Source organism: Salmo salar, chromosome 26 (assembly GCF_965601325.2).
Source record: "Salmo salar chromosome 26, fSalSal1, whole genome shotgun sequence".
NCBI lineage: Eukaryota > Metazoa > Chordata > Actinopteri > Salmoniformes > Salmonidae > Salmo > Salmo salar.
The window spans coordinates 31835669-31850318 of NC_138316.1; the positions used below are offsets into that span (position 1 = coordinate 31835669).

At 40.8% G+C, this 14650-nt stretch overlaps 1 protein-coding gene across 1 annotated transcript; it reads right to left on the reverse strand.

Moving 5' to 3' along the window:
- Positions 1–6178: 6178 nt before the first annotated feature.
- sc11a (Signal peptidase complex catalytic subunit SEC11A) lies at positions 6179–14020 on the reverse strand. The gene is given in 6 exon segments (NM_001141078.1): positions 6179–6606; positions 6833–6890; positions 12393–12512; positions 12805–12954; positions 13147–13256; positions 13849–14020. Coding segments are annotated over 6 exon segments (540 nt in total). The 5' UTR covers positions 13900–14020; the 3' UTR covers positions 6179–6555.
- Positions 14021–14650: the final 630 nt, after the last annotated feature.

The window sequence follows — 14650 nt, forward strand, 5'->3', positions numbered from 1 at the left end:
TCAGGCCAACACAAATGGAACCCTATACATCGTGCACTACTTTGACTAGAGCACCATGGGCTATGTAGGGAATAGGGTGCCATTTGGGATGCAAACATTATTTCCTGCCAAGACACCCCCAAGGCCTTAGTTCCACATGAGTAGCCTGACATTTGGCTGTCAGTTGTGGCACACAGGCAGTCGTGGTCACTGGACCGTCGGTCTCAGTCCCGCGGACCTCAGCCTCCGGTCTTAGGACAGGAGGGCTTGGACCCCAAATGGCACCCTATTCCCTATGTAGTGCACTACTTTTGACCAGGGCCCGTAGTGCTTTGATCAAATGTAGTGCACTATGGAATCGGGTGCCCTTTGAGATGCAGAAGAGGACTTGCTGATTCTCACCCTAGAACTAAAGCTGTTGAGACAGTGTCCTTTTTGACACTTCAGGGTGCTAACTGGGACGTTAAGAGAACTAGGCCTACTACTTGGTTTTGTCCCCTGTCTAACCTTTGACATCCAAGACACCAGTCACACTGTTCCTTCATTTAGTCTGGGTGCCGTGGGTTTGTGTGACAGAAATTAGGATAGTATGAATGGACTATCAAGACAACCAAGTGCATTGATGAAGGAGTTTGATGCAAGAGAGACAAAGTACGTTCAGACATCTGGGGTGGTTTCTCAGGGCACAGATTAAGCCTAGTTCTGGAATAAAAGCATGGTCAATGTAAAATCTCCATCAAATCAAATCAAATTGTATTTGTCACATGCACCGAATACAACAGGTGTAAACTTAACCGTGAAAATGTTTACTTACAAGCAATTTTCAATAACACAAAGGGAATAAAATGGCTTAAAAGTTGCTTTTTTGTCCAGGACTAAACGCAATCTGTGACCGGGAAACTGCCTCTTAATAAATGAAATTACCTTGACAAAGACAATACTTGAAAGGTTGATTGAGGTCTGTGGTCGAGCTGGACTCGACTCGCATGGAACCATGAATTTGAAGGGCTCACTGATTAGAGGTTATTTCATCTTAAAGTGCCTGAAGGATGTGTGAAGTACCTACAGACTGAGTCAATGCAGGTAATTCCCTAGAGACCTGGAAAGTGTTGGTGTCCCCCAAACATACCTGATTAACTCTTTGGTGGGGATTAGACTATGTTGGAGGGATTTCCAGTATTCTATATAAAGACGTATAGGGATTCACCATTAGATAAATTAGAAATGGTATAAGCAAACGAGGACCACATCTAGACTGCATGTCCTTTTAAGATTGTCTGAATGTGAAGTAAAACAAACTGCGGTAACTGCTGTGCTTTAAAATCCCAGTCTACCACCATCAAACCATCTATCACTCTACAATAGCAACATCCTCCATAAATGCAAGATGATTTTAAGACTGTGACCACCCACGGTTATTTAGAATTTTAACTCATACCATCAGGGAAACTGTAAAGGCTGAAGACCGTGAGCAAAATCTGCCTTAATATCTGTTAATAAATAATGTATAAAATATGGTTGTATTTATTGTTTTATTGTGTAACAATTTTAACGGTGTGGGAGGAATACTGTTTGGCCGCGTCTCAAGAATATTTGGATGCTGTACAGTGTTTATTGAATAAGGCCCTTTGTCAGGTTGCGTCCCAAAGCTTTAAAACGCTTGATTTGAAGAGGCAAATATTTATCCTTCATAACATCTTCATAGTAACTTTGTTTATTCTTAGTTCTTCCTCCTCACCATGAGAGCATATACAGTGCCTTCAGAAAGTATTCACACCCTTTGACCATACTTTGTTGTGTTACAGCCTGAATTTAAAATGGATAAAATTGAGATTTGCATCACTGGCCTACACACAATACTCCATAATGTCAAAGCGGAATTATGTTTTTAGACATTCTTAGAAATTCATCATTTTTTTTCTTCTGAAATGTCTTGAATCAATAATAATTCAATCCCTTTGCTATGAATGGCAAGCCTAAATAAATTCAGGAGTAAAACTTTGCTTAACAAGTAACATAATAAGTTGCATGGACTCACTCTGTGCGTAACAATAGTGTTTAACATGATTTTTTGAATGACTACCTCATATCTGTACCCTCATATATAATTATCTGTAAGGCCCCTCAGTCGAGCAGTGAATTTCAAACACAGATTCAACCACAAAGACAAGGGAGGTTTTCCAATACCTTGCAAAGAAGGGCACCTATTGGTAGATGGGTAAAAATAACAAAAGCAGACATTGAATATCCCTTTGAGCATGGTGAAGTTATTAATTGCACTTTGGATGGTGTATCAATACACCCAGTCACTACAAAGATACAGGCGTACTTCCTAACTCAGTTGCTGGAGAGGAAGGAAACCACTCAGCGATTTCACCATAAGGGCAATGGTGACTTTAAAACAGTTACAGAGTTTAATGGCTGTGAAAGGAGAAAACTGAGGATGAATCAACAACATTGTAGTTACTCCACAATACTAACCTAAACGAGAGTGAAAATAATGCATTGCACAGAATTAAATAAAATATCCCAAAACATTCATCCTAAAGTAAAACAGCAAAATATGTGGCAAATAATTTCATTGTATGTCCTGAATGCAAAACGTTATGTTTTAAGGGCAAATCCAACACAACACATCACTGAGCACCACTCTGCATATTTTCAAGCATGCTGGTGGCTGCATCATGTTATGGGTATGCTTGTCATCGGCAAGGACTGGGGAGTTTGTTTAGGATAAAAAGAAACGGAATAGAGCTAAGCACAAGCAAAATCCTAGAGGAAAACCTGGTTCACTCTGCTTTCCAACAGATACCGGGAGACAAATTCACCTTTCAGCGGGACAATAACGTAAAACACAAGGCCATTGAATTAAAGTTGCTTACCAAGATGCCATTGAATGTTCCTGAGTGACCTAGTTACCGTTTTTACTTAAATCGTCTTGAAAAACTATGGCAAGACTTGAAAATGTCTGTCTAGCTATGATCAACAACCAACTAGACAGAGCTTGAAGAATTAAAAAAAATAATAAAGTGCAAATATTGTACAATCCAAGTGTGCAAAGCTCTTAGAGACTTTCCCAGAAAGACTCACAGCTGTAATCAAGGCCAAAGGTGACTAACATATATGGACTCAGGGGTGTGAACACTTATGTAAATGAAACATTTCTGTATTTTATTTTCAATAAATGTGCAAACATTTTTAAAAACATGTTTTCTCTTTGTCATTATGGGCTATTGTGTGTTCAGGCTGTAACACAACAAAATGTGGAAGAAGTCAAGGCTTATGAAAACGTTCGGAAGGCACTGTATGTCAAAAGGGCAAACATCAGTTCAGAATATTGTAAAAAAACTAAAATGTATATATATACATTTTAGTTGAGGCAAACGGTGATTATTCTAAAATGTAGAAAATAGTTCAAATTAAGAATAACCCTTGAATGAGTAGGTGTGTCCAAACTTTTGACTGGTACTGTAAACTAAAATGTATATATATATATATATACATTTTAGTTTTTTTACAATATTCTGAACTGATGTTTGCCCTTTTGACATACAGTGCCTTCCGAACGTTTTCATACGCCTTGACTGATTTTTATATATATATATACAGTACCAGTCAAAAGTTTGGACACACCTACTCATTCAAGGGTTTTTCTTAATTTGAACTATTTTCTACATTTTAGAATAATAGTGAAGACATCAAAACTATGAAATAACACATATGGAATCATGTAGCAACCAAAAAAGTGTTAAACAAATCAAAATATATTTTATATTTGAGGTTCTCAAAGTAGCCACCCTTTGCCTTGATAACAGCTTTACACACTCTTGGCGTTCTCTCAACCAGCTTCATGAGGTAGTCACCTGGAATGCATTTCAATTAACAGGTGTGTCTTGTTAAAAGTTAAATTGTGGAATTTCTTTCCTTCTTAATGCATTTGAGCCAAACAGTTGTGTTGTGACAAGGTAGGGGTGGTACACAGAAGATAGTCCATATTATGGAAAGAACAGCTCAAATAAGCAAAGAGAAATTACAGTCCATCATTACTTTAAGACATGAAAGTCAGTCAATCCAGAACATTTCAAGAACACTTTCTTCAAGTGCAGTCGCAAAAACCATCAAGCGCTATGATGAAACTGGCTCTCATGAGGACCGCCACAGGAAAGGAAGACCCAGAGTTACCTCTGCTGCAGAGGATAAGTTCATTAGAGTTACCAGCCTCAGAAATTGCAGCCCAAAGAAATGCTTCAGAGTTCAAGTAACAGACACATCTCAACACCAACTGTTCAGAGGAGACTGCATGAATCAGGCCTTCATGGTCAAATTGCTGCAAAGAAACCACTACTAAAGGACACTAATAAGAAGAAGATACTTGCTTGGGCCAAGAAACACCAGCATTGGACATTAGACCGGTGGAAATCTGCCCTTTGGTCTGATGAGTTCAAATCTGCAATTTTTGGTTCTAACCGCCGTGTCTTTGTGAGACGCAGAGTAGGTGACTGGATGATCTCCGCATGTTTGGTTCCCACCGTGAAGCATGGAGGAGGTGTGATGGTGGTTTGCTGGTGACACTGTCAGTGATTTATTTAGAATTCAAGGCACACTTAACCAGCATGGCTACCACAGCATTCTGCAGCAATACGCCATCCCATCTGGTTTACGCTAAGTGGGACTATCATTTGTTTTTCACAGGACAATGACCCAACACACCTCCGGGCTGTGTAAGGGCTATTTGACCAAGAAGGAGAGTGATGGAGTGCTGCATCAGATGACTTGGCCTCCACAATTTCCAACCTCAACCCAAGAAAAGAAAATCCCTTGAATGAGTAGGTGTGTCCAAACTGCACATATATAATGAACCAAAATATAAACGCAACATGCAACAATTTCAAAGATTATAAAGTTACAGATCATATAAAGAAATCAGTCAATTGAAATAAATTCATTAGGCCCTAATCTATGGATTTCACAACTGGGAATACAAATCTGCATCTGTTGGTCACAGATACCTTAAAAAAAAAGGTAGGGGCGTGGATAAGAAAACCAATATCTGGTGTGATCACCGTTTGCCTCATGCAGCGTGACACATCTCTTTCGCATAGAGCTGATCAGGCTGTTGATTGTGGCCTGTGGAATGTTGTCCCACTCCTCTTCAATGGCTGTGCAAAGTTGCTGGATATTGGCGGGAATTGGAACACACTCTCGTACATGTCGATCCAGATCATCCTAAACATGCTCAATGGGTGACATGTCTGGTGAGTACGCAGGCCATAGAAAAACTTGGACATTTTCAGCTTCCAGGAATTGTGTACAGATCCTTGCTACATAGGGCCATGTATGATCATTCTGAAACATGAGGTCATGGTGGCGGATTAATTGCACGACAATGGGCCTCAGGATCTCGTCACAGTATCTCTGTGCATTTAAATTGCCATCGATAAAATGCAATTGTTTTTGTCTGTAGCTTATGCCTGCCCATAACCCCATCGCCACCATGGGGCACTCTGTTCACGTTGACATCAGCTAACTGCTCGCCCACACAACGCCATACACTTGGCCTGTGGTTGTGAGGCCGGTTGGATGTACTGCAAGATTCTCTTATACAACGTTGGAGGCTACTTATGGTAGAGAAATTAACATTCAATTATCTGGCAACAGCTCTGGTGTACATTCCTGCAGTCAGCATGCCAATTGCACTCCCTGACATCTGGCATTGTGTGGTGACAGAATTGCACATTTTAGAGGTCTGCTTATTGTCCCAAGCACAAGGTGCACCTATGAAATGACCATGCTGTTTAATCAGCTTCTTGATTTGCCACACACATCAGGTGGATGGATTAACTTGGCAAAGGAGAAATGCTGAGAGAAACAAGCTTTTTGTGCATATTAAACATTTCTGGGTTCTTTTATTTTAGCTCATGAAACATTGGACCAACACTATGTATTTTTGTTCAGTGTATATAAAAAATGTGCTTACCATGAATGAGATATGTGGTTGTCCCACCTAGCCATTTTAAGATGAATGCACTAACTAAGTCGCTCTGGATAAGAGTGTCTGCTATATGACTAAAATGTAAATGTCATATTTAGCCTGCATGTAAAATAATGGAATTTTGAAGATGCACAAATGTGTTTTAGTGAAGTTATGCTTGAATATAAGAAAAAACACTAGATGCATAAGTTACCAGAATGCAGGATAGAGGGTAACAGATGTCATATTTAATGTCAAACATATCACTTGTCATTCAATATTTCAAGCAAAGCAAAACCTCATTAAAAGTGAAAACAAAATACACAATTAACCATCTAAAATGTTGGATTCATGTTCTGAAAAAAATAAAATAAAGAAATACAGCTCTTTATTCTACTTAACTTATATCTAATTTCCCTCACAAAAATAATGAACGCTTGTTTTTTATAATGTAAACACTATCCACATTTCTAGACAATTCAAAACATATGGTACAGAAAAAGCAACTTAATTTGACATAATCAACATAATTCTGTCTTGAAAGGCATGGTGGGGTGGGGATTTCCAATTCTTCCTCCGTGGCAGATAGTTAGGTAGTCTCTTCCTCACTCCCGATGGACCAGGACAAACAGACCCAGCAGGAAGAGAACAGCGTACTGGGAAGGGGAAGAACAACAAAACACTAGTATCCCTGTTCCGAGGATCTGAAACCAACACGTTTCCGTCTGCCAGTTACTCTCCCACTGTTTAGTGTCTGGCTGCTGGTCAGGCTCTAACCTTTAGAGTACCTGCATAACGCTCCTAATAAGGCTGAATTTAGTAAACAATTCATAAAATTTATTGTGATTTTCCTTCTAGTGATGACGATGTAAAATATCTTACCTTGAATTTGGGATAGTCGTTCATCAGAATGGTAACGATTCCTATGTATGGCACAAACCTGGAGACAAAATTGACCTTCAACATCAGATGACATGTTCATGACAATGTCATGACGCTGTTATGATGTATATTTCAAGTAAATTATTACCTAACATTACATCTTCAATAGTTAAATACAGTGGTAGAAAAAGTACTCAATTGTCGTACTTGAGTAAAAGTAAAGATACCTTCATAGAAAATGACAAGTAAAAGTCACCCAGTAAAATACTACTTGAGTAAAAGTCTAAAAGTATTTGGTTTTAAATATATTTAAGTATCAAAAGTAAATGGAATTGCTAAAATGTACTTAAGTATCAAAAGTCAAAGCAAAATCCTTTCAAATTCCTTATATTAAGCAAATCAGACGGCAACATTTTCGATATACGGATAGCCAGGGGCACACTCCAACACTGACATAATTTACAAACGAAGCATTTGTGATCAGAGGCAGTAGTGATGACCTGGGATGTTCTCTTGATAAGTGTGTGAATTGAAAAATGTTTGGGTGTCAGGGAAAATGTACGGAGCAAAAAAGTACATTATTTTCTTTAGGAATGTCCCAGGCCCTCCCATTTGTTGACTTCTGTAATCGAAAAAGCCTTGGTTTCATGCATGTTAACATCAGAAGCCTCCTCCCTAAGTTTGTTTTACTCACTGCTTTAGCACACTCCGCCAACCCTGATGTCCTTGCCATGTCTGAATCCTGGCTTAGGAAGGCCACCAAAAATTCTGAGAGTTCCATACCCAACTACAACATTTTCCGTCAAGATAGAACTGCCATAGGGGGAGGAGTTGCAATATACTGCAGAGATAGCTTGCAAAGTTCTGTCGTACTTTCCAGGTCTATGCCCAAACAGTTCGAGCTTCTAATTAAAAAAATTAATCTCTCCAGAAATAAGTCTCTCACCGTTGCCGCCCGTTATAGACCCTCCTCAGCTCCCAGCTGTGCCCTGGACACCATATGTGAATTGATTGCTCCTCATCTATCTTCAGAGTTCGTTCTGTTAGGCGACCTAAACTGGGATATGCTTAACACCCCGGCAGTCCGACAAGCTAAGCTAGATGCTCTCAATCTCACACAAATCATCAAGGAACCCACCAGGTACAACCCTAAATCCATAAACATGGGCACCCTCATAGATATTATCCTGACCAACTTGCCCTCCAAATACACCTCTGCTGTTTTCAATCAGGATCTCAGCGATCACTGCCTCGTTGCCTGTATCCGCGGTCAAACGACCACCCCTCATCACTGTCAAACGCTCCCTAAAACACTTCTGCGACCTGGCCCGGGTATCCTGGAAGGATATTGACCTCATCCCGTCAGTCGAGGATGCCTGGTCGTTCTTTAAAAGTAATTTCTTCACCATCTTAAATAGCATGCCCCTTTCAAAAAATGTAGGTTCACTCCAGACCTGACTGCCCTTGACCAGCACAAAAACATCCTGTGGCAGACTGCACTAGCATCGAATAGTCCCCGCGATATGCAACTGTTCAGGGAAGTCAGGAACCAATACACGCAGTCAGTCAGGAAAGCAAAGGCCAGCTTTTTCAAACAGAAATTTGCATCCTGTAGCTCTAACTCAAAAAAGTTTTGGGACACTGTAAAGTCCATGGAGAACAAGAGCACCTCCTCCCAGCTGCCCACTGCTCTGAGGCTAGGTAACACGGTCACCACCGATAAATCCATGATAATTGAAAATGTCAATAACAATCTCTCTACGGCTGGACATGCTTTCCTCCTGGCTATCCCAGCCCCGGCTAACAGCGCCGTCTCCCCCGCAGCTACTTGCCCAAGCCTTCCCAGCTTCTCCTTCACCCAAATCCAGATGTTCTGAAAGAGCTGCAAAACCTAGACCCGTACAAATCAGCTGGGCTAGACAATCTGGACCCTCTATTTCTAAAACTATCCGCCTCCATTGTTGCAACCCCTATTACCAGTCTGTTCAACCTCTCGTATCGTCCGAGATCCCTAAAGATTGGAAAGCTGCCGTGGTCATCCTCCTCTTCAAAGGGGGTGAGACTTTTACATTTCACTGACCATTTCGAATCCCACCGCACCTTCTCCGCTGTGCAATCCAGTTTCCGAGCTGGTCACGGGTGCACCTCAGCCACGCTCAAGGTACTAAACGATATCATAACCGCCATCGATAAAAGACAGTACTGTACAGCCGTATTCATCGACCTGGCCAAGGCTTTCAACTCTGTCAATCACCGTATTCTTATCGGCAGACTCAATAGCCTTGGTTTCTCAAATGACTGCCTCGCCTGGTTCACCAACTACTTCTCAGACAGAGTTCAGTGTGTCAAATCGGAGGGCCTGTTGTCCGGACCTCTGGCAGTCTCTATGGGGGTACCACAGGGTGCAATTCTCAGGCCGACTCTTTTCTCTGTATATATCAATGATGTCGCTCTTGCTGCGGGTGATTCCCTGATCCACCTCTACGCAGACGACACCATTCTGTATACATCTGGCCCTTCTTTGGACACTACAACTAACCTCCAAACGAGCTTCAATGCCATACAACACTCCTTCCATGGCCCCCAACTGCTCTTAAATGCTAGTAAAACCAGATGCATGCTTTTCAACCGTTGGCTGCCCGCACCCGTCCGCCTGACTAGCATCACTACGCTGGACGGTTCTGACCTAGAATATGTGGACAACTACAAATACCTAGGTGTCTGGCTAGACTGTAAACTCTCCTTCCAGACTCATATTAAATCTAGAATCGGCTTTCTATTTCGCAACAAAGCCTCCTTCACTCACGCCGCCAAACTTACCCTAGTAAAACTGACTATCCTACCGATCCTCGACTTCAGCGATGTCATCTACAAAATAGCTTCCAATACTCTACTCAGCAAACTGGATGCAGTCTATCACAGTGCTATCTGTTTTGTTACCAAAGCCCCTTATACCACCCACCACTGCGACCTGTATGCTCTAGTCGGCTGGCCCTCACTACATATTCGTCGCCAGACCCACTGGCTCCAGGTCATCTAGAAGTCTATGCTAGGTAAAGCTCTGCCTTATCTCAGCTCACTGGTCACGATAACAACACCCACCCGTAACACGCGCTCCAGCAGGTATATCTCACTGGTCATCCCCAAAGCCAACACCCCCTTTGGCCGCCTTTCCTTCCAGTTCTCTGCTGCCAGTGACTGGAACGAATTGCAAAAATTGCTGAAGCTGGAGACTTATATTTCCCTCACTAACTTTAAACATCAGCTATCTGAGCAGCTAACCGATCGCTGCAGCTGTACATAGTCCATCTGTAAATAGCCCACCCAATCTACCTACCTCATCCCCATATTGTTTTTATTTACTTTTCTGCTCTTTCGCACACCAGTATCTCTACTTGCACATCATCATCTGCTCATTTATCACTCCAGTACTAATTTGCTAAATTGTAATTATTGCGCTACTATGGCCTATTTATTGCCTTACCTCCTCAGGCCATTTGCACACACTGTATATAGACTTTCTTTTTTTCTATTGTGTTATTGACTGTACGCTTATTTATTCCATGTGTAACTCTGTATTGTTGTTTGTGTCGCACTGCTTTGCTTTATCTTGGCCAGGTCGCAGTTGTAAATGAGAACTTGTTCTCAACTGGCTTACTTGGTTAAATAAAAGGTGTTTTTTTTATTTTTTATGTAGTGAAGTAAAAGTTCACCAAAAACATAAATAGTAAAGCCAACTACAGACACACACAAAAATAACTACTTAAGTAGTACTTTAAAGTTTGAGAAGGGTTAAAGCAACAAAAAAATTCCTGTGACTGAAACTTTTCTGGGGTCAAGTTAACCTGCCCTTTCATGTAAGAAAGTCATGGCCATCATGCTTTCAGGGAAAGAGGATATGTGTACATGTTTTAGACCTGAACTGCGAGTTTGACCAATTCCAGTCCCCTTCCTTAGGGGGTCCGGGGTCCACCCTGGGATAATTTGTAAGTAGAAGACTGAGAAGCTCAGTTCTGCTGACTTTGTAAAGGGACATTCGACTCCAAAATGAAAATAAAATTATGCTGAAACCATTTCAAATTAAATTACCACCTCCAGAAATGTGTCCAATAAAATATTGGTAAAATCATATTGGACCATGCATATAGCCTATGCATGGTCTATATTATCAGATATGCTATAAGCAATATCACCTGTAGCCCAACTGATGCACCATAGTGACTAAAATGTACATAGGCTGAAGCATGGAGTTTGTCCATCTGCATTTACCCATTGGACACAACATCCTGATTGTTATTAATAACTATACTTTTATTATAAATATACTGTATATGAATTAATTAATATTCACTCGAAAAATGTGATATTTTTGGTTTCTATTACAAACTGTCATTGCCCATTTAAGACACCGTTGCCCCTTTTAGAGCTGTTGCATATTGATTCAGAGTCTTTTCGGTGAGCCGGATCATTTGGCTCTCAAACGGCTCCTCATCAGTAGTGCTTAGAAATGTACATAAAACCATGAAAAATGGTCAACCCCTAATTTAAAGCCTAAAATGTTACCTACCATTATGTCAGATCGTGAAATTTGAGTTCAAATACATTTTGTCCTGACCGAATTATTAGATGGCTTGCAAAAACAAAAAGACAAAAAACTGTAAAGCACTGAAAAAATTGCGTAGTGCAGAATGAGGGTCTCTCCTCACAGTATGGTTCCTGCACTGAGGAATTACCATCTTCAGAGAATATTTTTTATAATTTATCTGCAGATAGTTGATGTCTGGAGATCAAAAAGCAACAGTATGCACATCAGGGAGTCAAATAAACTGAAGAAAAAAAATGTTTTGCGAAAAATAACCTAATCGTTTAAAAAAAGCAGTTTGTTCGCAAACTACCCATCACTACTTTGCGCAGAAGTGCCTAAACCATGCTCTGTTGTAACCAGAGCATTTCTAAAATGATGCCACTCGCATAATTGAAGGAGTAGAGAAATAAACGTGGTAGCAATGGAAAACTGGGATCCTCCTCTTAAAATGTTGTTTTAAAAAGGCCAAACCCGCTTTCAAAATACATTTGCCAAAACTGCTCTCGCAACTTGAATGCGCCTCGAGTGTTGGGATGTGACAAATGGACAATTTTTCTTAACGTTTAAACTGCCATTTTCATCTGAACATCCGAGTGTCAGCAACAGTATGTCAGTTCAGTACACACAGTGTAACAGAGAAAATCACATATTTGATATACATTTATTTGGGAAAATATTACTTCATATTAGGATATGTGATCTCCAAATCAGCCCCCCACCTTTCCCCCTGAGATGTTTATTGCGGATCTACACTGATCTCAAATCCATCACTGTGATGGATAACTTTAAACCATGCTTGAGCCCTTCCACTACTACAGGGTAGATGAGCACAGACTCAAGTTCAGTTTAGTTTTGCACAAAATAATATCTCAAGGGAAATGGTATCATATAGATCCAGTGAAGTGAAGCATGAGACTGAAGTCATACAGCAGACTAAGCCTAGTATCACTCTAGTGGAATGAGATAAATGCTCACCCTCTGGCTCGTCCCACCACATCTTTCTTCTCTAGCCAGTGCTGTCCCGGCTTGTACAGCCCTCTGTCATCTACAGAGTTGTTGTCACCTTTGGTCAGGAACTTGATTTCGCCATTTTCCCTGGAGATAAAAAACATTTAGATTTAGTTTGGATGTCCTACATCGATTTCCTGGCCCCAGAGCAGCTTATGAAGTTGCTCTGACAATGACATTTATTCAGTTACCCAGCATATACTAAAAAAACATATACGAGGTAAGAAATATTATAGAATATTTAGAGCCTCGTTTGAGTTATGTAGCAATACAAACTTTTTGGGGGAAGTAGGCCTTCTTAAACTTGTAACAAACAAAGAGAACTATCCTGAGAGAGAACTAGCGCATTTCAATAACTACAGAAACATCATAGACCAACTTTTCATGAATCTTTAGTACTCTGTGTACTATGGGGATCTCTCTGCCCTCTATCCTGAAGACCACAATCTCTCCGACTCTGATGGGGTCCTCGACCCGGTTTGTCAGGAACAGAAGGTCTCCTCGATGGAAAGCAGGTTCCATACTTCCACTGAAACCAAGGACATGTTACAGTCAAGGATAGACAGGTTACTGAAAATTAGCAGATGCGCTTCAGACAAACAGTAGGTATGTTGGTGCTACACTTTGGTTGTGAAAGTGGCAAATTTCCCCTTACTATGTAAAGCGCTTCGAGTGTATTGAAAAGCACACCATCTACATAAATCCAACACCAATGCTTTACCTGAGAACAACAACAATAGGGCTCTCGCTGCCTGTCACGACCATCAGTCCTTTCCAGATCATCAGGGCTGAGGACACTATCATACCAAAATTCAGCACCTGGTAGTAGAGCTGAAAACAAATAAGACAGGTTGTCAGGTGGAGACAAGGATAAGCTAGTGTTCGCTTATAACAACTTCATAATAACTATATCTACCAACAGCTGGTCCTGGGGACCAGGTGTGCAGGCTTTTGTCCCAACCCAGTACTAATACATATGTTTCACTTAATAAAGGGTTTGGTGATCAGCAGGATCTAGTAGAAACTAGTAACTTAGGCTGGAATAAAGTCTGCACACTGTAGGTCCTCAGCACCAGGTTTGAAGAAGACTGAAGTAACACCATATTTAGGCAGAGAGGAAATTGTACTGGCTAAAGCTACATTGATTTTGGAAGTTGGCAAGCTAGTTATTTTGACAACCCAGTTTATCATGCATGTTCAATAGGCGATGTAACGTATTTAACTAGCAGGGTAATTTTCTTTGCACATGATTAAGACCACACGGAAAGCTGGGTAGCTAGTTAGCATAGCCGACTTGACATTTTAAGCAACGTGTTATTAACCAGCCGGCTAATGTTGCTAGCATAACTAGATAGCTAGCTAACTAGCCTTGGAAAAATCCGTCACATTCACACAACATCAAAAACAATATTATCGTACATACCTGGCGCTTATTCATCCGCCGGACATCATCAAGGAAATCTAAAGACAACATCGTCCCGGTATTGAGTTTATAAAATTACCTAAATTAAATAAAAACCAGTGATCGATACATAAAAAGCGAACATATGGATGAACGTCTGAGAAACTTGCATCCAAATCTTCCGGGTGCACTCAGCCGGAAGTTCCGCCCACATTCAATATATTTTTGTCGAGGTGTCGCTTCTCGATACGGGGGCTGGCAGACAGAAGGTTTGGATATGCAAATGTTAAGAGCTTTCATTCACTTATGTAGTGAACACGCGATTCAATTGCAATCAGTCGATCTAATCGACAACTATCATTAGAAATGAAGCGATATGAATCAGACAGAGGGGCGCCGACTGCAATGAATGTATGAAAACTCTAAAAGCATAAAAAACTATGAGGTCTGGAATATAACAAAACAAGATAGAACTTTCTACAGGCTGGCACAGTTTATTATAACATTCACCAGTGAGACAACCACTAGGAAGATTTCTATGTATTGGCCAATGAGAGGCTTTGAAGCCACCAGTCTGCCATATTGTAAGAGACAATTAAATCCACCAGCACAAAGAGAAAACTCTTCACTAGTGACCTAAAGAGAGAATACCCTTATCCAGTGACCTACAGAGAGAAAACCCTACTCCAGTAAACTACTGACAGGTCCCATCATCTCTCTCTGACTGAGCAGGGTTTCTGTCACAGGACAGAGGGAGTGGGGCAGGGTAGTAGAGGAAGGCCAAGGGTAGGAGGAACAGCCAGAAACATTGCACCGCTTATAG